This window comes from Urocampus carinirostris, chromosome 16, assembly GCF_059441175.1.
Source record: "Urocampus carinirostris isolate Australia breed hairy pipefish chromosome 16, RoL_Ucar_1.0, whole genome shotgun sequence".
NCBI lineage: Eukaryota > Metazoa > Chordata > Actinopteri > Syngnathiformes > Syngnathidae > Urocampus > Urocampus carinirostris.
The window spans coordinates 31538885-31562804 of NC_142364.1; the positions used below are offsets into that span (position 1 = coordinate 31538885).

General features: G+C 38.6%; 1 protein-coding gene across 1 annotated transcript in view; it reads left to right on the forward strand.

Moving 5' to 3' along the window:
• LOC148351068 (uncharacterized) overlaps positions 1–23920 on the forward strand; it is a 136416-nt gene that overhangs the window by 27839 nt on the left and 84657 nt on the right. The window contains exons 4-6 of the mRNA XM_088320028.1: positions 2600–2792; positions 10105–10236; positions 11567–11647. Coding sequence (XP_088176154.1) covers positions 2600–2792; positions 10105–10236; positions 11567–11647 — 406 coding nt within the window. The remainder of the gene's footprint in view (positions 1–2599; positions 2793–10104; positions 10237–11566; positions 11648–23920) is intronic.

Consider the following 23920-nt stretch of genomic DNA (forward strand, 5'->3'; position numbering starts at 1 on the left):
CCCAAATCCATCGGTATGTGCTATAAGCACACATTGATTCACAAAGTTCAGCAGTCAACTGCCAAAAGTAAAGAAATAATCCAATTGCTACTGCAACTTCTATGTGGAGCTCTATGATGATCCTTGCTGTATTCCTGGTTTAGGTAGCTTGCCACTGAGATCAGCGAGATTTCTAATAAACCAAGGAATCGAGGAATTTTCCTGGGATGGCTCAAACGTGGTTTTGCATACAATGGTTCATTACGTTGATATCAATGACAATAAAAACTATTCTATTCTATTCTATTCGTGTGCAGGCAATCGTAACGTGCTTTACCCACCTCTTTCAAACGTAACCGACCTTGGGATCTTATGCTATGCTCTGGCACGGCTCAATTGCAGTCACACTGTGTGAGGGCGCACTTAAAATCTTCCACTGTTACCGTAGGAAGGGAGTGTTTGTATGGACACGCTTGGTTTCTTTTAGACTAAATAAAGTTGTTTATTTGGGCTCTGTTTATAATGTTCTCAGTTCTTTTTCAGTGGTTTCGATAATAAATTGGAAACATTTTTTGCACACTTTAAACGAATAACGAATGTACTCCTAACAAATCAGTAACACTTATTTATCAAAAATTTCTTAACATAAAACCGCTCTAAGCTGTTTTTCTTTCTTGCTAAAATTGGCCCATTTGCTACGAGAGGCTGCTGTGCCAATGGTGGATGGACACATGATGCCAAAGGCAACAATTTTCACTTATCTTATGTGCCCAGTCGAGGGCCGTATTGTTCTTTTTCTTATGAAGTTTAACAGATTTTCTAGATCAGTTCGCTTAAATTAAGACTGGCGTGTTAATAGACAAACCTTTGAAAATGAGCAGTAATCTGAGGATAAACTTGTTGTATTTCACATTATTGCTGTTGGTACTCCACACAACCCTATATGTATATGTAAAAATCACAAGCTGTATGGCTTTAAAGATGCAGATTTTGCAGTATCAGTGTTTATACCGGCTCAATACTCTCGGTAGTGGCCGATTTATAAACAGAAAGTAGGAAGTCAAATAACATTAAATTGATATTAAACAGGGCGACACAGAGGCTAAGTGTTTAGCGCATCCGCGGTACAGTTCTGAGGTCATTGGATTGAATCCTCCTGTGCTGAGTTTGCATGTTCTCCTCTGGGCACTACGGTTTACTCCTACATTCCAAAAACATGCATGTCCGGTCTAAATTGTCCCTAGGTGTGAATGAGCAAGTGAGTTGTCTGTCCCTGTGTGCCCTGCGACTGGCTGGCAACCTGCTCACTGCTCGAAGATAGCTGGAATGGGCTTCAGCATCCCCACGACCCTACTGAGGATAAGCGGTGCAGATAATGAGATGAGATGAGATACCGAATGGATGAATGGATTATCAAACACACTATCAGGCCTTAATCATTTTTCAACTCAAACAGACACATTTATTTGTTCCATATAATCCAGACTAAATAATTTACAGGGTAAGGAAGTCTTTTCTACTCGTGTTGTTTCGGTATCTCATCTCATCTCATTAGCTGCATCGCTCATCCTCAGTAGGGTCGCGGGGGTGCTGGAGCCCAACCGAGCAATCATCGGGCAGCGGGCAGGGGACACCCTGAACTGGTTGCCAGCCAATCGCAGGGCACACAGGGACAGACAACTCGCTCGCTCATTCACACCTAGGGACAAATTGGACCGACCAATCCACCTGAAATGCATGTCTTTGGAACGTGTGAGGAAACCGGAGTGCCCGGAGGAAACCCACGCAAGCACGGGAAGAACATACAAACTCCGCACAGTAAGTCCGGTAGCTGTATTTGAACCCACGCAGGAGGTTCCCAAGACCTTAGAACTGTGCCGCACACGCGCTAACCACTGCGCTGCCGTGCTGCCTTGTTTCGGTATAAACAGGTTAAACACAAAAACCCTCTCGAAGACTACTCTATGTCTCTCGAAGGCAGAACAGTTACTGTAAGCAGTATCATTTAACAACAACTCAAACAATAGTATAACATTTTGAACAAAACGTTTTTATAAATAAAAATCCTTATTCAAGTATTCACATTAAATTTCATACTTATGAACAATTATTGTCTAAAGCAACAACAAAAGAGTATTTGCAATTCACGTTCAAAGGTTTGCCTCGAGCTGCTGTTAATGTTCTGCATTTCTGTTTTGTTTTGTTTTCTAGCAACTATTAACATGTTAACCACAAGAGGGCACTTGAAGACCAATGTTCAAGTTTCTCAGAGGCAAAACAGTTCTTCTATGCAGTATAATCTATTATTCCTTTCAATTGTATCCATCTTATTTTCTGGTATATAAGATGCACGAAAAAAATCTGGCCAATTTGGGGGTTTTAAGGTGTTTCTGGAAAAAAAAGAGTATTTTGTATGCATATGAGGACAAACACCAGAAGATTCCAGTTCCTTTATTATACTAATGAAGAAAACACTTGTTTTTGTATCTGTCTCACAAAAATGCTATCAAACATGCCTAGTATTTAGTTATTTATCTATACCTTCTATATGTAAATATTTTTGCGAGTTTTGCAGGTAACCTCTCAATCCTGTGATTTTGCACCTACCTTCTTCCTTCAGATTCTCCATCCGAGATCTGACTGATGGAAAGTGGCATCACGTAGCAATCAGTTTGTCTGGCCAGAATGTGGCAATATTTGTGGACTGCACTCTGCTGGAGCGTGTGGACTGGGACAACCATGGACTCGACATAAAAACTGACGGACTCTTCATCATTGGAGGCATCATTGAAGGATTTGAAACTCCCTTTGAAGTATGTTGTTGGTATTCAGTTGTTATTTTTGTAATTAACTTCTTCTTCTTCTTCTTCTTCTTCTTCTTCTTCTTCTTCTTCTTCTTCTTCTTCTTCTAAAATGTTGTTAATGACTTACCGTATTGGTTGTTATACAATGCACTTTTTTTTAGCTAAAAAAGAGCTCAACGATTGGGTCTCCGTTAAACACGGTAGTATATAACCATATTTGTGCAATTACTTATCAGTCCAAAAATATTGCTGACCACAATCGCAAAACATTGGATCAGGCCTGGGTTGTGGCGGTGAGAGCATCAGATCCTAACCACCAGATCTTCAGATATAATGATAACATCCAAAAGGTCATTAGATTTTATCTCATTTTCCCAATATTTTTATTTATGCTACCAGAGACGAATGTCAGAGTATTGAGAAAACACAAAGGCAATGGTATAAATAAACACAAAAAAGCATAATGAGGGAAACCACTCATTGGTGTGTCTGGTTTAAAGGACATTAAATAAATACATTGTAAAAATTAGGTTGGTATTGTGTTCATAGTCTCTGTAGTCAATAAAGGATTTTAATCATGACAGCACATGTAAAAGAATATTTGTTCCTAACAATGCTTAGTTTGACCTGAGAAAATAAGAAACAAATGGTAAATGGTCTGCATTTATATAGCGCTCTTCAAGTCAATGAAAACCTCCCAATTGTATACGGACGCTGCCCTACGATATTTCGTAAGTTGAATTTGTTCGTAAGTAGCTTCAGTGCTATATTTTGTATGGAATGTATGTTTAATGTTTATATAAGTATGGTTAAGGCTTGTATAAGCAACCTGTATTTTTTTTTTACTAAAAAATACAAATTTCATAAAATAACATGCCCTATAAAGATGAAAAAAGTTAAGTTTAACTTAATTTTGGAAGAAGAACTTCAGGGGTTAGGCGACGTCCTCCTTTGTGGTAGAAAGTGGACAAAAAAACACGATCCAACAAATGGTTGGATCGCTTTTTTTCAACTGCATCAAGCTTTCTTATTCCACTTTCATTTCAAAAGAAACGGCTCGCCTCTTCTTTACACTTTAGACCAACCATATTGAATGTTTACACACGAACGAGGGAGAGGAAGCGGATTTCTTCTTCGGGGTGGATACTGAGTAACCTCTCATAGCGCCGCATGGCGGTCGCGGCGAAAAGAAGCACTACAGTATTGCCCTCTACTCGCATACAGGTGCACACAATCTAACTTACAGCAATGTCCAGATATTTTTCGACATGGCAAAAATAATGATCGTATCTACCGTTTTTCGTAAGTCGAATAGTCGTAAGCAGGGGAATATCTGTACTGATTTTTTTCATCAAAAATAACGGTTACACATTATACATAAGTGTGTGTAATACCCTGAAAAATATGGTAATTCGTCTTTTTCATAGGGAGAATGTCATTTAGCAACCAACAACATACAACATCATTAAGTGGTATGTTAGTGAAGGGGTTCATAAAAGAAATGCTCCTACCCACCAAAATATTTAATGTAATTATTGGGGTGAGGAATTATTAGAATGTGGCCAATTCTGTGCAATTGACACCGCTAGACATCAAAATGTATATTTCCTTTAATTGCCTTTTTATTTGACCAGTTGCAGGGGTCAATTTCACAAAAATTGGGATGTTCACGTTTTAATTTACTAGCGTATCAAACTTTCTCGTGTGTCTGTTGTTGGAGTTTTAATGCAATAAGATAAAAAAAAAATTACAACACTATTAAATTTGCACAAAATAATCCATACTTTAATCAGTACTGTCAATTAATTTTTTGCTGTTTACACAACTCTGGGATAAAATCGACTGAAAATGTTTCTGAGTCAAGAAATGTTTATTTGTATAGCCTTTAATCACAAAAAGTATTAAAGGGCTGCACAGACCACAGACAATTACAGACTACAGAGAAGTATTACACCATCCCCTGATATAAAAACTCCAAACCTCTGCATAAGAAAATGAAAAAACCTTGAGAAGAAACCTCACATGAAGTAATCCCCCTTCCAGGATGACCAGGCTGCAATGGATGTTGTTATAACAAATAATACACAGATATCAACAGGAAATATAGGCCAATCATAACCAATAGAATAGAAGTGTGTTTTAAGCCTAGATTGAAACAGTTCCACTGAGGTTGCAGATCAAAACTCAGAGCGCAGAGCATTCAAAAGCACCCACGCCCAAATGGAGAACGCTCTCGAACCTGCGGATCTCTTCTCGGCTCTTGGGATCACTAGTAGACCAGCATTTTCTAAAGGGATTGATCCAAGCCAAGATTAAGGGGGAAGTTAAATCTGAATGATATGAGGGGGCAGATCAATGGATAATTATGTATGATACCAACAGAACCCTAAAATGTCATCTTAATCTGACAGGGAGGCAATGCAGGTGAGCTCAAATTGGTGTAATAACATATAAATGAATATTCCATCTGCAATATAAAAGATACATTTCCAGAAAGTGAATTTTGATACATACACTTGCTGTACACTGATACTTGAATGTGAACACAAACATTTTTTCTAGCACAATTATTATTTCTTCAAACCTTCCTGTGTGGAGTTAGCATGTTCTCCCCGTGCTTGCATGGGTTTCCTCTGGGCACTCCGGTTTCCTCCCACATTCCAAAAACATGCATGTCAGGTTAAATTGGCTGGTCCAAAGTGTCCCTAGGTGTGAATGAGCGAGTGAGTTGTCTTTCTCTGTGTGCCCTGCGACCGGCTGGCAACCAGTTCAGGGTGTCCTCTGCCCACTGCCCGAAGATAGATGGGGTGGGCTCCAGCACCCCCCGCGACCCTACTGAGGATAATGGATGGATGGATGGATGGATGGAATTAATATTTCTTGCCTGTTTCAGTTTTTTTTTCATCCACTCCATCTTTGGTGGACTCACAAAGCTGTCACTTTCTACATGTCTTTTGAAAATTTTGTTTTATTTTTTGGGAAATCCTAGGCTTTACCGTAATTTTGATTCCATTCTACTTATGTATGAACATTTATCACAAAAGACTATTTTTGGGAGGTGTGCCTCTTAATTCTGTGCACTTTATAGTGCGGAGAAAACAGTAGTATTTACTGTATGCACACAGTAACCAGCCTGGAGAGGGATGGGCACTGCCAGGCTGTACTTGCCCAAGAAACACCACAGGAATAGGTGCCTCGATGACCTTGGGGGTTAAGAGATCCCTAAAATCCATGAAACAATTACTGGTTGTTGACGTCTGTTGCCCTGTTCTTTGTTTTTTAACATTAAAAACGTGTACAAGATCACTACGGGATGTGTTGACATCAGATTTAATGTGATTCACTGTTGACTCTTAGCTAAACAACCAATTTATAATGTTGTTGACTTGATTAATGCATTATGTTTATATACTGGACTGTCTCAGAAAATTAGAATATTGTGATAAAGTTCTTTATTTTCTGTAATGCAATTAAAAAAACAAAAATGTCATACATTCTGGATTCATTACACATCAACTGAACTATTTCAAGCCTTTTATTATTTGAATATTGCTGAATTTGGCTTACAGCTTAAGAAAACTCAAAAATCCTATCTCAAAATATTAGAATATCATGAAAAAGTATACAAGTAGGCTATTCAACTAATCACCTGAATCATCTAATTAACTTGAAACACCTTGCGAGGGTTTCCTGAGCCTTAAAAACACTCAGCTTGGTTCAGTAAACTAAATCACAAGTATGGGGAAGACTGCTGATCTGTCTACTGTCCAGAGGACCATCATTGATACCCTCCATCAGGAGGGTAAGACACAAAAAGAAATTTCTCAAAGAGCAGGCTGTTCACAGAGTGCAGTTTCAAAGCATATCCACAAAAAGTCTGTTGGAAGGGAAAAATGTGGCCGGAAACGCTGCACAACCAAGAGAGATGACCGCAGCCTTAACAAAATTGTGAAGAAGAGCCGCTTCCAGAATTTGGGGGAGCTTCAAAGACAGTGGGCTGAAGCTGGAGTCCAGGTATCAAAAGCCACAGTTCACAGACGTGTCCGGGAAATGGGCTACAATAGCCGTATTCCCATGGTCAAGCCACTTCTGAACTCAAGACAACGGAAGAAGCGTCTGACTTGGGCTATGGAGAAGAAGCACTGGACAGTTGCAGAGTGGTCCAAAGTCCTCTTTTCAGACGAAAGCAAGTTTTGCATTTCATTTGGAAGTCAAGGCGCCAGAGTCTGGAGAAAGGCTGGAGAGGAGCAAAATCCAAGTTGCTTGAAATCCAGTGTGAAGTTCCCACAGTCAGCAATGGTTTGGGGAGCCATGTCAGCTGCTGGTGTTGGTCCACTGTGTTTCATCAAGTCCAGAGTAAATGCAACTGTGTACCAAGAGATTTTAGAGCACTACATGCTTCCATCTGCTGAAAAGCTCTATGGAGATGAGGATTTCATTTTCCAGCATGATCTGGCACCTGCCCACAGTGCCAAAACCACCAGTAACTGGTGCACTGACCATGGCATCACTGTCCTTGATTGGCCTGCTAATTCCCCTGACCTGAACCCCATTGAGAATTTGTGGGGTATAGTTAAGAAGAAGATGAAAGACACCAGACCTACAAATGCAAATGAGCTGAAGGCCGCTATCGAAGCATCCTGGGCATCAATAACACCTCAGCAATGCCACAGGCTGATTGCCTCCATGCCACGCCGGATTGATGCAGTAATCCGTGCAAAAGGATTCCGAACCAAGTACTGAGTGCATCAATGGACATTTTCAAATGTTTGATTTAGTTTTGCTGTTATAAAATTATTTTTTTACTTGGTCTGAGGAAGTATTGTAATATTTTGAGATAGGACATTTGAGTTTTTTTCAGCTGTAAGCCAAAATCAGCAATATTCAAATAATAAAAGGCTTGAAATAGTTCAGTTGATGTGTAATGAATCCAGAATGTATGACATTTTTGTTTTTTTAATTGCATTACAGAAAATAAAGAACTTTATCACAATATTCTAATTTTCTGAGACAGTCCAGTACTTAGTTTTATTTCAACAATTGTATTTCCCATTCAAACATGAACACCATCGCATTATGCATATTCAGTACATTTCTGTGCAACAAGCATGCTGTTGGAAAAATCATGTTTACTGTTGCATAGTTGGCATCATCAGCTAAAAAAATGAAGTATTTTAAAAGATTTCTGAATGCAGCTATCTTAAAAAGGAAGCTGCAGAGAGACATTCTTCATGATCCGCACCCTTCCTTTGACAGATAAAGATTTTTTTGAGGGTTTAATAGGTACAGGAGCCTTATTACCTTCAAGGCGAGTACAAGCTTGCCCAAGGTTGGCTAAGTCATAATATTAATCAGGGGTGGGCCTTTAAAATCTCTCGATACAAGAGTTCACTCTGTACACCTACAAAATACACTAAGATCCAAATTACAATTTACATTTAGTGTTTCTGTAGACAATGTTTATTTTACAGTTTTGTAGTTATCAAAGACTAAGAAAGCCTGCACACGTTTGACTGGCTAGCACGTCTGTCTTCAGGTCAGAGGTCAAAAGTTCAATTCCTGCTGCCAGCCTCCGTGTTTGTACTAACAAAGTTCGTAAGGGTGCCTGAAACAGAATGTTTGAATTTTAAGGTTGTGTTTTCAAGGATTGAAAAGTGTTCGAATTTTGGGTGAAGTGATGTAAACACTTGAAATTGTTACCCAGTCTAACTCCAAAAACCATGCATTACATGAAGAAAACCGATTTAAGTTTGCTTAAAAATGACACTGATAGGGGGCCTGCTTTGGTGGCCTTGCTTTTCCATTGCATTTCTTCTTCCTAACTTGTGATTACTGGCGGATTACATTAGTTTGTATGATGTTGTCATATGAAACGTCATTGCCCCCTACGCATCGCGCCCAAGAGGACAGGTTAAGAGACCAAGATGCTGGGTACTGGAGAAATTGGAGAATTGGTTTTAAAAGTACTCTATAAATGCTTCAGTTTGGCCATCAGAAAGGTATACGAACCCTGAGTATGAATATTCTCCCCCGTGCCTGCATGCCAAAAACATGCATGACATGTCAATCAGAGATTGTCTATTGGAATCAGTGTGTGAAGGAACGTTTGTCTCTCTGTGCTCTGCCAACCAGTCCAGTGTATCCCCTGCACATTGCCCAAACTCAGCAAGGAAGGCCTCCAGTAACCCCCTTGTGAGGATAAGTGAATGAAAAATGAATAAGATAACGCAGGGCCTTTGTATTGATATATGGGACTGCAAACTACCACCTGTAGTGCCGTAATTCCTTGCTGTATCGCAGATCACTTATCACGCTTATGCTAGTTCTCAGATTTTCATTGTGCATTGTGTTCTGCATTGTGACTAACAAAATAGTCTCTCCGCCCTTTGTTTGCTTGTGTCTGCCTGTGCGTCAATGACATTGCGATCTGAGTTGTACACATACAATAATCAGCTTGATAAAGCTACATTATGTATCCACAAATCAACATCTAGTTCCCCTTAAACACATAATACAAAAGTAACACAATGTAGAGAGATTTTTTCTATCGCCAACAAAGTTGGACTTCTCAAACAACTAAACTTGCTCTGGTGCAACATGCAGCTCTTTGGCTCTCTCTAGTGGCTCCTTGATGCTTTTTCAAAAGTGATTGGTAACGTAAAAATAAATGGTTTCTGTAAAAGGCCAAACAGGACACATTACTTAAATTTGTTCAGGGAATATAAATAGACACATTATGTGCTTTCTTCCTAATAAGGTTTTATTTAAGGCTTTGATTTAAGTCATTTGTTGGCACTAAATCAGACTTTACATTGTAAATATGATTTTGGTATTGTGTTTGCTAGTTCACATTGTCAATACATGATTGACAATGAGTAGGAGTAGTGTGATGATGATGTTTAAGCTGAAGCCTTTTTCTATGTTATTTATTGCTCAAGTGGTCTAGTCGTTAAGAATCAGCTCTAATAACACAGTAGTTCGGGTTCAAATCCAGTTGTATCAAATGTGCAAATGTGTTTAGCGAAATTTAGTAAATACAGTATTGTAGTACTGTATGATCTAGTGTATAGTGCACACCCAAACGTTAAAGTTTGTTTGGGGTACAACATTTTGCGTTTGATACAAATAAAAACGGTAATTCACAATATCTCTTTTTTTCTTTTAGATCGTATTGTTTTGTGTAAACAAAATATATTTGGAAACACTTTATTTTTATTGGACCTTTTTTCTGTAAAGGCCGTTATGGCTCAACCTCAACCAGACCTTAACTCTGAGTTTGCGACCCCTGATATTCTGTACTCTGTCCATTTGTGTGTTGTAGGGCAATCTGCAACAGCTCACCTTCCTTATGGATAAACCAGACGCAGCTCGGCAGCACTGCACCCATTACCCACCGAGATGTGCTGGGGACACATTCAGGCCCCCACCCTCTTTACACCACAATGCTTTGGAGGTAAAGACAAAATTATAAACACTGAAGGAAAATAATTTAATTTAAAAAAAAAATTATGATAATAGTTAAAATAAATCTATACTGTAGCCCATCCTCATACAAGTTGGATTAGTTTTGAGGAATTGCAGATACAAAATGCAAAAATCTTGCACGACATATGAAAGAAAACCGAAGTTACGAGAGCGTTTTTTCTCAACTGGTCTGATTTCAGGACTCACCATACCACCTCTAATTACTGGCAGCAGAGACCCAAATGAAGAGAGAAAAAACACTTCTAAAATTATTCCTGTTTTGGGGGGACCAGCTAAACCAAAACAACTACAAATAATAATATTCCCTTTTATGGGACACTTTGTATTATTCAGCGACTCCTAAGGGTAAAAATAAATAAATATTTGAATAATAAGCAAATTACATGTAATACATAGAAACATGCATTTTAAAAGAAATAATTGTAGGTTGAGAAAATTTGCATTTATTGATATAACCTGAAGCCCACCATAATTTTCATTGTTGTAATCTTGCTGCTCTGGGTACCACAATGAAAGTAACAGCTCGCGAAAGGCTTGGCTAAAAATGAGAAAAAACTCTTGTGGTTTGGTCATCATGAGACTCCATAGTTTGCATCCTCCCTGGTGCTCGCAGGACACAATACAGCAACATCTATTGGCCAAATAATAGACACTGTCCCTTTGATGCTCATTTATCTGCATTTTTAATGAAATCAAAAACGCTTCACTTTAGTAGATTTGTCTTCAATACAATAAAATCCATATCTTATATATTTTCTGTGATATCGGCCCCAGGTCAATGGTCAACATGTGTAAACAAATTTAACGGTCTTTTTCTGTGGTGTGAAATCGCCATTGTCAATGCACATTTTTCTGGGTTTATCGCGGTCTGTGCTAAAAATTGTAATTGACCCTCAGTTATTTTATGTCTTAGCATTTTTTTCCAAGGCAAAGGTTCACATCCCAATAAAAACTGGCCCGTGACCCTAAAATGGGTAAATAAACAATGGCAAAATGCAGAAGAAAAAAAAAGATTTTTTTTTTTAACATTTTTATTTTATCTACTTAGGTATTATGATTTATTAATGTGTTTTATTTATATGCCATATGTCTGTAGGTATTTATGTATTTATATGTTTATTTCTACATATGGCGCTATCATTTCTCCAATAAAAGGCTGATAAGTTAATGTATTACTGTACTTGTATAGGACTATTATAAAGACAAGTTACTGCTTGGTTGTTTTTCAATATACTGCATCTCTACTGTATACAATACAACTATATGTGATTTTTTTACTTAAGTCTATTTCTTCTCAGATTCAACCAGTGTCCTTGGATGACCAGAGGAACTTGATGGAGCATCCACAAGAAGAGTTACTTTATGCACTGCGCAGCACTGTAAGTACATTTTTTGCAGATATAACTGATAATCAGGCAAAATTCATACTTGGCTTATAAAAAAATATAAACTGTAAAACATGAACTAACTACAATTACAAAAGTTGCCGGGTTCACTGTGGCTTTGTGGTCTGCTCTGATAATGTGGCCAATCTGTCCAGCATGTCGTATCAAAGATTGTTTCTAGCTCTTTATGGGCAAACAGCTGTGTACTATTTGCTGCGTTTCAGTGGTTTTGCCCTTTCATCAGATTGTCTCGATGGGCCAACTTGTCTGATGAACATATTACGGACCCTTGGGCCATTGGGCTCAACCAACCACTTCGTGACTAACTGATGTTAAAAACACTTTGGAAAAGACGCATAGTCAACAAATTTAGTCCTCTAAAATTCACAGAATTGGTAGAGATACCATATTACCCCTTATCTAAACTGTTTATCCTTAGTAGTGTCGACATATTACACCAAACACAAAACAAAGCTGCTAGAAATACAGCATTTCTAACTCATGCTCATTTAATAGATGGACAAATATTTCTTTAAGTTACAGTAAATTCCGAGCTACTTTTTTGCTACATTTTAAACACTGTGGCTCTAAATACGATTTGGCTTACACTCTTTTTCTTTCTCATGGGAGCACCGAGGAAACCGGCAAGCTTTCCAAAATGCATGCGGTCCAAATACAAAACACTGCGGTGGCATCTGGAAACATATATAACACCCGTTGAGAGAAATCATTCTTTGTTTTGTTTTTTATTCCTGTATTTATATTATACCTAACTGTCGCAAAACTGGATCTTTGACAGTACTTTATTTAATACAAGCGAAATGGCAAAGCATTGCTGGGCATTCTACTTAGGCACTCGTATCCCTCTGCGGTATAGTAACAGATTTCTAAAGTACACCGCCCCAGTCCTGTAAAAGGACCTCCCAGTCCTTCGTGAAAGTAGCGCCGACCAGAGCAAATGGCTACCAAAAATAAATTTATAATAATCCCGCCTCACCAGCTGTCACCACCAATGAGCGATCTTATGCTCCCACCGGCTTGGTCAAAAAGCCAATTGTAACACACACGTTATAAACAAACCACGGCCTCTTAAGACAAAATCTAGCTTAAGACACTTGCAGAGGTCTAAAATAGAGCTGTAAAATTTTCACAAAAATCGGTTCAGCCTATAATCGTTGCCTATAAATCACATACAAACACCCACACATCGATACACAAATCAAGATTTATAAACTACTTTATATTAGATATGTTAGATTTACAACGTACACCTAATAATTTAACTTTTTCACCTTTAAAGTCCTCGATTTATACATTCAAATTGAACAGCAGTGGAAGTTATTTATCAAAAACGTTACACTTTGTTTTCTGTATCATCGGCATCTATGTCAAGATGCTAGGGTTTCCTTTGTTATTTTGGCAATTTGGTCCAATGCTGTGTCAAACACTGATAAGACCAAATCCTCTTGCACATGTTTACCTTTTTAATTTGTTTAATCTGCACTGAAAGGGGAAGCCCTCCAATGTTGTCATACTTTTATAATGACAATAAAAAGCAATTTTTTTTAGAGACACAAAGACACCTTTGTGTTGCAATCTGGCACTATTCCCCACAGTATGTTCACACTTAACGTGATGCAGCTACACATTTTCTTTCAGCGCAGCAGTATTCACGTGCTTTTCTTTGTAATCTCCATCTCAAGTGTTCACATGGCAAAAAACGTGACGTAAACAGAACGGAACAGAACTGAAAATGACGCGGCTGAAAATGGTGTCAGTGGGTGTTTTGGGGGTGCACGGTGCCAGTGGTGTTCTGCAGCCAAAGTCGTCAAACCAAATTCCCCCGTCAGTAGGCGCCAAGTGTGCGCCGCGCAATAAATGTCAAAAATGGACGTGAATGCATTCATTTTCATTGTTATTTAAGTCTGCAACTTAAAATCTGATGCGGCTTTTACAAAGACAAAGTTCAGTTTCCTTCTTAAATATGAGCAGGCATCTTTTAATCCAGTGCTCGCTTTAGTTTGGAGGTCTGGAATTTGCTGTGGTTGAATTCCGTTTAAAACATAGCATGCCATGCTAATGCTACCAGGAACAACCTATCCATTAAGATGGCATTGCAATTCCTTTTAGATGATGTAGTCACCTGCTTTGAATTGTAGACAAGAGAGGAATGAGCGGCACCCAGTAACTTCTGAAAACTCCATCTGCTTGTAATTTTTCTTTTATGTTCACGTGATCATATTGTTCTATGTTTGTTGCGAATGAGACTGTGTCTTTGGGCAATGTATCTTTTTAAATTCTCTGTACAGTCTGAGAATGTATATGTCCGTATTGTGTGCTCAGAGAAATGCTGTTACTCCGCTGTTACGCCTGTCTAGTTAAATGTAATGGCGACACACAGCTTTTGAAGGCAAGGTTCAAATGGTTGCAAATTTTCTTCTTAAGGAACTATTCAATGTAGTTGTAATGTCAAAACAAATCAAACCATTTGTTTTTTGTTTCACTTTGAAGGTAAAGCCACCATGTGGCTAATGTTTGCGAAATAGGAGCTGGTTCATGCTGTTTTTTTGATGTGTCAAGCGCCACAAAATAACTCCTATTTTGTGGGTCCTACACATGTACTGTGGCTTTATACTGTGGATTACATTCTCAACCACATTTTTATGTGTTTTAAAACACTGTGAATCAATAGACCACAGCACCTTTACACTCAAGTGAAACAAGATGTCGGCCAGTCTTAATAGTTAAGAAAAATGCTTGCTAGCTACCTCTGGTATTTCCAATGAAATTTAAGACCTAACAAGTCCCTTTTTTTGTTTTCAGTTTACTATTAGTCTGTCACATTGGGATTAGTCATTTAAGAAAAAAACATACCTTTACCTACAAACATTGTCAGAGGCTCATTTAGGACAGTGCGAAAGCACAATGCAAGAGTACAGATTAGTGAAATAAGAAAGGTTTTCTTCATAAGGCCGTGTTTGTCACAAGGAAAGGCAGGCAGCAACGCAATAGTATCCAGAGCACCAGAGCCAAAGAAGCATTAGCAAGTAGACAGGCGAACAGTTTGGAGATCCAGCGAGATCAAGCAGCCAAGTTGACAGTCCAAAAGTTCTTTGGCCGGTAATTGTAGTCTGGAATGTCAGGCAAGGGTTTAGTACACTGAGTGACAGGGGCGTTAGGAACATGATGAGAAAGACAATAAACTAGCAAGGAACCAAGGGGACATAGTACTAAAAAAGAAAATCGAAATAGTCGGGAAAAAAAACTGCACCCAAAATCCAGACTAGTGACAACAGCTGTGAGGAGGAAAATGGAACCCAGAAGTGAATTAGAAAGAGAGAGAGAGAGAGAGAGAGAGAGAGAGAGAGAGAGAGAGAGAGAGAGAGAGAGAGAGAGAGAGAGAGAGAGAGAGAGAGAGAGAGAGAGAGAGAGAGAGAGAGAGAGAGAGAAACAAAACATAGAGAAAAAACCTCGTAACAGAAATAATTGGTCAAATTGACTAAAATCTAGATATATTTTTAGTTTCAGGGCCGTTCTCAAATCAAATAATTGCATGGCCAATTCTTTATACAATAACACTGTAATTGTGTAATTTAGTCTGAATGGTTTGAGTCTTGCTGTTTACAATCTGAAAATACAGGTCTCTAAATGCACTTTGTAGTGTACTTTAACAAATATGAAGAGTGTAAAATGTATTTCCCCTTGAGCGCTTAAAATGAGTACAAATGTTACATCAAAAATACCACTACATTTAATGAAATTGATGTTTAAAATACAAAAAAACTAAAAGTAGGTGTGGTGATGATAATAAGAGAAATTATGTGTGTGCGTGCATGCGTGTGCATGAGCGTGCATGTGCGTGCGTGCAGGTGTGGTACACAATTTGGCAGCAGCTTAACTCCTTTTAGAAAAAAGTATTGAGTGAAGAATAGCGTTCAAGCTTCACTCCAATACAAGACGAAGTAAAACTGAAATATAAGATAAAAATACACTGAATCTAACACCACACTAATTCACAAAACAAATAGCAATGTCAGTTACATGTATCCACATTTGGTGCCGTTCCCTTGATCATACCAAAGAGCATTTTTGTCACGCTGTTTAATTTTTACCTAAAAAGAAAAGTCTGAATGCACTTTATTGGTTGTTTTAGGATTTGAACTAGAGTCACAAGAGTGAGAGCCTTAAACTCTCATCATTGAACCACCACTGACCTAAAGGCATTGGGTTTTATCTTATTATCCACTATTTCTACCACAAAAATCTACATTTTGTCGTACATGTCACATATTACAATGATATACATTCTCCTCATCTATTATAAGCACTGTAAATGACAGATTCACTACCCAGAATGTCCTTGTAACATGTGAAACACACAACAAATTAACATTAGTCTCTGGTACCAGGAATTAAATTGTGATCATGACTTACAAATATTCTGCCTTTTCGCAAGTCATCTATACCACTGGTGGCCCAGTGCTCTTAAAACTAAGATGAACTTGGGCCTCCGAAGACAGAAAGTTTATGTTTAATGGACTTTTTTCTGTGTTATTTGGTTAAGTTTTATTTTATGAATAGTGTTAATTTTTTTTTTTTTACTTTTTTGAATCCAGAGATGGTTATTTTGTTATTACATACAGACGGTGCCCTACTTACAAACAGTCATTCGTAAATTGAATTTGTTCGTAAGTTGCTTTAGTGCTATATTTTGTATGTTTTTAAGGTTTATATAAGTATGTTTAAGGCTTGTATAAGTAACCTGTATTGTTTTTTTACTAAAAAATAAACATTTTATGAAATAATATGTTCTACAAAGATAAATAAAGTTAATTTTAACTTACTTTTGGAAGATGAGCTTCAAGAGCTAGGCGATTTCCTCCTTCGTGGTAGAAAGTGGCCGAAAAAAAGCGATCAAACCATTTTCTCAACCGCATCAAGCTTTCTTATTCCACTTTGATTTCAAATGAAATGGCTTGCCTCTTCTTTACGCTTTACCAACCATATTGAATGCACGAGATATTAAACGATAAAAATGTCAAAGTTCTTAGAGTGCTGGACATACAGTACAGAATGTTTACACATAAACTTGGAAGAGGAATCGTATTGGTTTTTTTTTACTTGCGGGTGGATGCTGGGTGACCTCTCACAGCGCCACACGCCGCTAGCAGCAAAAAGAAGCACTATAATGATATCCTGTATTCTGAAAAAAAAGTGCACACAATACAAAATCTAGTTTACAGCAATGTCCGGATATTTTTCGACATCCCGAAAAAAATAATCCTATTTACCGTTTTTCAGAGGTCGAATGGTCGTAAGTAGGGGAGCGTCTGTATTTCATCAATGGTGTTATTATTTATTTTCTGATTCATGTTTTATCAAGAATACAGAAGAGTTTTTTGAATGTGGCTTTCTGGAAAACAATTTATTTTTATGTTCAGGCTTTCCTGCAGTTGTCATTCTTTCTGTTATAAACTGACACTAGCCTCTCATTAGAAAAGGGAAAAGTGAAAAAGTTTGGGGACCCATGAGCCAAGTTATTTAAAATGCATCAATTTCAGAATAAAACTCTGATCAGCATTTATTTTCTTTTGGTGATGACAAACTTCCTTCAGATGTGTAAAGTGGAAAAGAGCCACCCATTTCTTTCTTTCATAGAGCCTGCTTCCCATTAAATTCATATAGATGTGAACTAGAGGTGTAAGCGTCCAGTCTCTGGCTCTCCTCAATGCTTATTCACTAGGGAAATAAACCCACTACTATATATTAACATTCTGACACGGGGCCACATTCCTGGCCTTTCATGGCTTTGATGCATATTCTGTGTGGGGCCACGAGCTCCTTTGACAGGTGCTCTCTGTAGGGATGTAAAGCTTGAGCAGCTAATCCACACTCTTGATGTTAACATGTTTAACACTCCCTAAGGTCAGGAGCCTCCACTAATGAATTGCTCTTAAAGCACGGCTATAAACTTTACGGTATGATTATGTGTATAAACTCTATGTGGTTTGGTTTGTGGTCAATTCCTTTTTTTTAAATGCTCGAATTATTAATTACCAGGTTGTTATATGGAGCACTGGTTCTTTTGTGTGCCACCCACTCCTGCAAATCCACAGAGCGGTTTAGGGAAAGGTGTGGGATTTATCATCACTTTGTTACCTTAATGTTAAATTTGGATATATACATAAATGGTGTCTATCGCGTGGGGAATTTGTCATCAACGCTTTTGGCTTCAGAACGCTAAAGGCCCTGTGCTTACGCAATAGATAACTTCCACTGCTGTTCAATTTGGATGTATAAATTGAGTTCTTGATTTGTCAACTAAACTCTGCAGAAACTCTCCTATGACATGTTAATAAGGAATAAAGAACCCACAAATAGTGAGGGAACACTGTGTTGATGGAGCTTAGAGCTGCTTCGGGAAGATATGTTTCTTTTATTAAGTATTGCGATATTGTCCATGTTTGCTTTTTACCTAATTGGATAAGTTGCCTGAGGGGGAAGCCAGTAAAGGCTGAGGTCAGTGCTGGGTCAGATTTTTATAGCTGCGCCGTAACGAGAGGGTGACGGAGCGGTTTGCCTGTGGTCATCTCTTGGCAGCTCACAAGTCAACCTTATGGATGTCATCAGTGTACTCTGGTTTTTGTTCACGCCATGTCTTGTTGCTGCTGCGGCTGCTGACTTTGTGCTTTTCGGTTCGACTCACTCAGCCTTATTTTTGAGCGTTTCAAACATTATGTATATTATTGTATGCCATTGAACACTCTCGTATTCAGGAAATCAAGTGTTTCCTTGCATCAAATGGCAGTACATTCCTCGTTGCATGGTGCAGTGCAGGTTATTCTTTTAACTGCTTGAACAGTTTATTTTGCTCATTGAACTATTGTTAAAAAAGTTTGGGGTCACCCAGACAATTTTGAGTTTTCCATGAAAAAGTCAAGCTTTTATTTAGCAAGTAGGTTATCCAGTGTCTGTGCTCTTTTGCCTGCATTTTCTTTTTTTTTGGGGGGGGGCAGTCTCAGATATGGCTTTTTCTTTGTCACTTCGCCTTGTAGGTCAGCATCTCGGAGTTGCCTCTTTACTGTAGATTTTGCAAATGGTGTTTTGTCGGTACTATTTAACCAAGCTCCTTGTAAAGTGTCTTTTTATCAAACTAGACTCTAGTGTTCTTCCACTTTCTACTTTTTTTAGAGCCTGTGATATTCTGTGAAGGGATGTGCACTCACTGTTGTAGGAGATCTTCAGCCTGTTGGCAATTTGCTGCATGGAATACGTTTGATTTTACATGAAGGTCTGTTTTCTGGCCAATCTGAAGGTTTGATCACAACCAAAAATGTACTGCTACATATACTCGACTAGCTCAAAGGAAGGTCAGTTTTATAGCTTATCTAACCAACTAAACTGTTTTCAGCTGTGCAATAGCCTTCTAACACAAAAAGCAAACACAAAGTAACAATAGAACACTGGAGTGCTAGTGGCTAGAAATGGACCTCTATACACCTATTTGTTTGTATGTACACGCCAGAGCAATATGCCCCTGCTGGAAGGTGGCTAGAGTCAAGAACACACACACATTCAATCGTAAGCCTATGAATCCATTATCTGCACCGTTTATCCTCAGTAGGGTCGCAGGGGGGCTGGAGCCCATCTTAGCTGTCCTCAGGCAGTGAGCTGGGGACATCCTGAACTGGTTGCCAGCCAATCGCATAGCACACAGGGACAGACAGCTCACTCGCTCATTCACACCTAGGGGCAATTTGAATGGGCCATTTAACCTGAAATGCATGATTTTGGAATTTGGGAGGAAACCGGAGTGCCCGGAGGAAACCCACACAATCTCGGGGAGAACATGCAAGCTCCACACAGCGGGATTCAATCACATAACCTCAGAACTGTGCTGCACACGCGCTAACCACTCATCCGCAGTGCTGCTCTCATTAGCCTATTTAGATATTTAATTTAAAAAAGTGACTTTTACCATGTTAACAGTGTATGGGATGCATTTATGAATAGTTGATGAAAAAGTGGTTTCCCTTTAAAAATAATGACATTTCACACATTTGATTTGTAGTGTTCATTTTCTTTAGATTTGTTTGTAAAAGTGGCAGCGTGTTTTGTGACTGGTTAGAATGTCCACCTCACTGTTCAAAGGTTCAGGGTTCAATCCTAGCAACTGACCTCCTTGGTTGGAGTTGGCTTTTTTCCTCTTGCCTAAGTGGGTTCTCTCTGGGTGCAAGTCAAAAACATATATAGCAGGTTGATTGACTTGATCAAATTGTCCCTAGGTATGAGTGAACATGTGAACTGTTGTCTGCCTTTACAATTGGAGAATAAATGAGTAATACATTCAAAACATGATGTATTGAAAAAAATTAAATGAAAAACAGTAGTTCACACTCCATCCTCAAAGGAGCTGTACAGAATTTGGAACTTTTTGACTCACTGTCACCATCTCATGGCTTATGTCATTATGGTATCATCAGTCAGCTTAGACAAGCTCGAATAAACTCTTCTTTTTCATCTTTCTTCGGGTTTTGGTCGCTATTTGGACTCTACTTGAAGCAGGCCTTTTCTTACTTTCACCATTTTTATGCTACACCACCGAATAAAAACAAAACAAAAACACGCAAGGAGAAGAAAGACGTCAGTTTCCAGCACTCACCCCACCCCTTATCTTCATACCCAATGTGATCCGCAGCCTGAACAGCTTTGCTAACAGCATGTTTCCATAGTGCAGTGGTTAGCACATTCGACTAACACTGTTTGAGGCCAGGTGGAAACATATGTTGGCCAGGAGAGGGATGGGTGCCACTAGGCTGTACTTGCCCAAGGAACACAATGGAAACGGATCCCTTAAGACCCTAGTGGTTAAGGGATCCAAGCAACCAAACCACGATAAAATCAGATAGTTCCAGTGTAAAATAAAAGCACAGAGGCATTTTAAACTGTGTTGGACATTGTTAAAACATACTTAATCAAAAAAATATAATATTTTCAAGTTTTGAAGAACACCTCAAAAAACGCACCCCAACTTTGCAAATAAATCAACAAAAGCCAAAAAATAAAATATCTATTTTATTTGTCAATGTGGGCGATTGCAACTTTACAATTTTAAAGACAAACCCAACAAATAGATAGGTTGTTTTGTGATAAAACATCGTTTAAAAAAATGGGCAATATTGTACAACCCAGACAGTTGGATCAAGTTAGTCCAACTAGAAGATTGGTAAATTTGTATTAAATTTGTGTTCTCAGATTGTATTTTGAAATAGAAGTGTCAGGGCGAGAGAATGAGAAGAGATGAAAACCAATGTTATATAGCTCTTAAAGATGGGAAAGAAGCTATGGTAGAGTTTCTCCTAATTATTTGTCAGTGTACCAGCAAAACAAGCTGAGAAATTACAAAGATGCATATAACAAGAATTGTCTTTATAGTCATTGATAACAGCGTAGTCAACATTGTTTGCAACAAAATGAGACATGGCACTCCAGGATCAACAGGATAAACACATAAGAAAGACTTAAATGAGAAAAATTAGATAAAAGAATGTCTTGGTAAATATCCAAAACAGTCGTAAATAGTGAAAAATGGTGCAAGTCAACATTAACAGTCTGTTACATCAGCAAATTGCAATCCATAAGGCCAGACAACACTTCACTAAAGGTTGCATCTGCCTTTAAAATCAAAGAAAGACTTTTATTAGTTGTGGCAGACCATTCTGGAAGTCATTAGGTGTAGAGGTTAAGGAAGATTTTGTAAAGGGAAATCGTAGAGGATTCAACAGAGATCACTGATTTGTCTTGCCAATGCAAAAAATGTACTGTATGTCTAAGCTTTGCACCTTGAATCCATCTTCTTTGGTTCTGGCTCATTTGTCCATTATTCCACAAGGACACATATTTTAATTCATTTTGCACTTGACATGTGACAGGTTGCCACTCACTACTTGACTTTAATGATGTAGGATTCTCTTCTCTTATGAGTAGTTTTACGTCAAGACACGCTTAAAGAATGCAAGTTGAATATTATCCTTTAGGTACTTTTTTCTTGGAAATCGGAGTACTTCAGCATGCATTTTTTTTCCCTTATCTTTTTCTTGATTTTGTTAGAAAGCATGCTGTTTGAAACGCAAGCCCTGCGTTTTTTTGAAAACTTCGTGTTTGATCGTGCTGTTGTGTAATATATTGAGTCTGTTTTTTGGGGGGTTTCAGTAATCATTTAAGATAATTCTGTTGTGGTTACATGAGATTTGGAGTAATTATAACAAAAAGTCAGCTGTTTTCAGGCACTGTGTGCCTTTTTAAATGTAAAATAGTTCCAGATGTTGAAGTATCATTGTTGAAGTTCTGCTTCCAGTGTTCCCCGAGGTGCTTAAAATCAATTAAGATAATTGAGTTGTAATGTTGTTTTTAGTGTAGCAATTTTCCTTTCAAATGTGCTTTTGGTCTTTAGAAACAGGACATTACAAATGACCAACAAGCAGTTTTTGGACTAACACGTTCCTGTCAAGTCAAGTCAAGTCATTTTTATTTGTATAGCCCTTAATCACAATTAGTCTCTAAGGGCTTCACAAGTTATTACATATAAGATTAGGTTACTCGTATGCTATAGAGTAGAAGTGAGTTTTAAGCCTAGATTTAAACATTTCCACCGAGGTTGCAGATCGGATCTCAGGGGGAAGAGCATTCCACAACACCGGTGCCCGGATGGAGAACGCTCTCGAACCAGCGGAACACTTCTTGGCTCTTGGGATCACCAGGAGACCGGCGCTCTCGGAACGAAGGCTTCGGGCCGGGACATAGGGGGAGATCAGATCTGAAAGATATGAGGGGGAAAGTCCATGTATGATTTTGTATAGTAGTAGGAGAACCTTAAAATCGCATCTTAGGCTAACAGGGAGCCAATGCAGGTTAGCCAAAATTGGGGTGATGTGATCGTACTTTTTTGTCCTTGTTAAAAGCCTCGCTGCAGCATTTTGTACCAGCTGAAGACTCTTGAGTCTGGTCATCGGAAGACCGGAAAGTAGTGCATTACAGTAGTCGAGACGGGAGGTAACAAACGCATGAATTATGATTTCCGCATCCGACTGAGAAAGTATAGGACGAATTTTAGCAATGTTACGGAGATGGAAGAAAGCGGTTCTAGTAATTTTCTTCACATGTGTTTGAAAGGACAGATCAGGGTCGAAAATGACACCTAAATTTTTAAGTGAGTCACTCTGTGTGATGTGGCAATTGTCCAAGTTCACTGCGGTTTTAGAGAATAAGTCACGGGACTTAGAAGGACCAATAACTAACATTTCAGTCTTTTCAGGGTTAAGACGCAGGAAATTGAGTGACATCCACTCTTTTATCTCAGTGAGGCAGGCCTCCAAAGTTCCACAGTTTAGTGTGGCAGATTCCTCCATCGGGAGATAGAGTTGAGTGTCATCTGCGTAGCAATGGAAACTGATATTATAATTACGAATAATATCACCTAGTGGAAGCATATACATGCTGAAGAGAAGGGGGCCAAGCACTGAACCCTGCGGAACACCACAAGTAACACTAAATGGCTCAGATGTCAATTCGCCATATTTAACGCAGTGTGTCCTATCTGAGAGGTAGGATCTGAACCATAATAGGACGCTTCCTGAGAGACCAATCCATTTTTCCAACCGTTCTAGCAAGATAATATGGTCCACTGTGTCAAATGCAGCACTAAGGTCCAGCAGCAGCAAAAGTGATGATGCGCCCGAGTCCATTGCCCGTCGGAGATCATTGGTTACCTTAATCAGAGCTGTCTCAGTAGAGTGGTTAGCCCTGAATCCTGATTGCATTGATTCAAAGAGATTGTTCTCGGACATGAAATCATTCAGCTGCTGTGCCACTACTTTTTCAAGTATTTTAGAAAGAAACGGTAGGTTTGACACAGGTCTATAATTACATAAGTTTTCTGGATCTAGGTTGGGTCGTTTTAGTGTGGGTTTAATGACAGCGGACTTAAAAGCAGCTGGAACTACACCTGAGGCGAGTGATATGTTTAAAATATTTAGAACTGAAGGTGCAAGAACGCCAAAGAGACCTTTGATAAGTGAACCTGGAAGAGGGTCGAACTGGCAAGTCGTCGGTTTGGCCGTATTCACCATCTGTTTAAGATTTTCGAGTGACAGTTCACTAAAACGGGACAAAATACCTAGACAGCCACCATGTCGTGCATCTAGAGATTTGAGTGCTTTAGTATGTGTTGAATTAATACTGTCTTTAGCAATTTCTTCCTGTATGCTT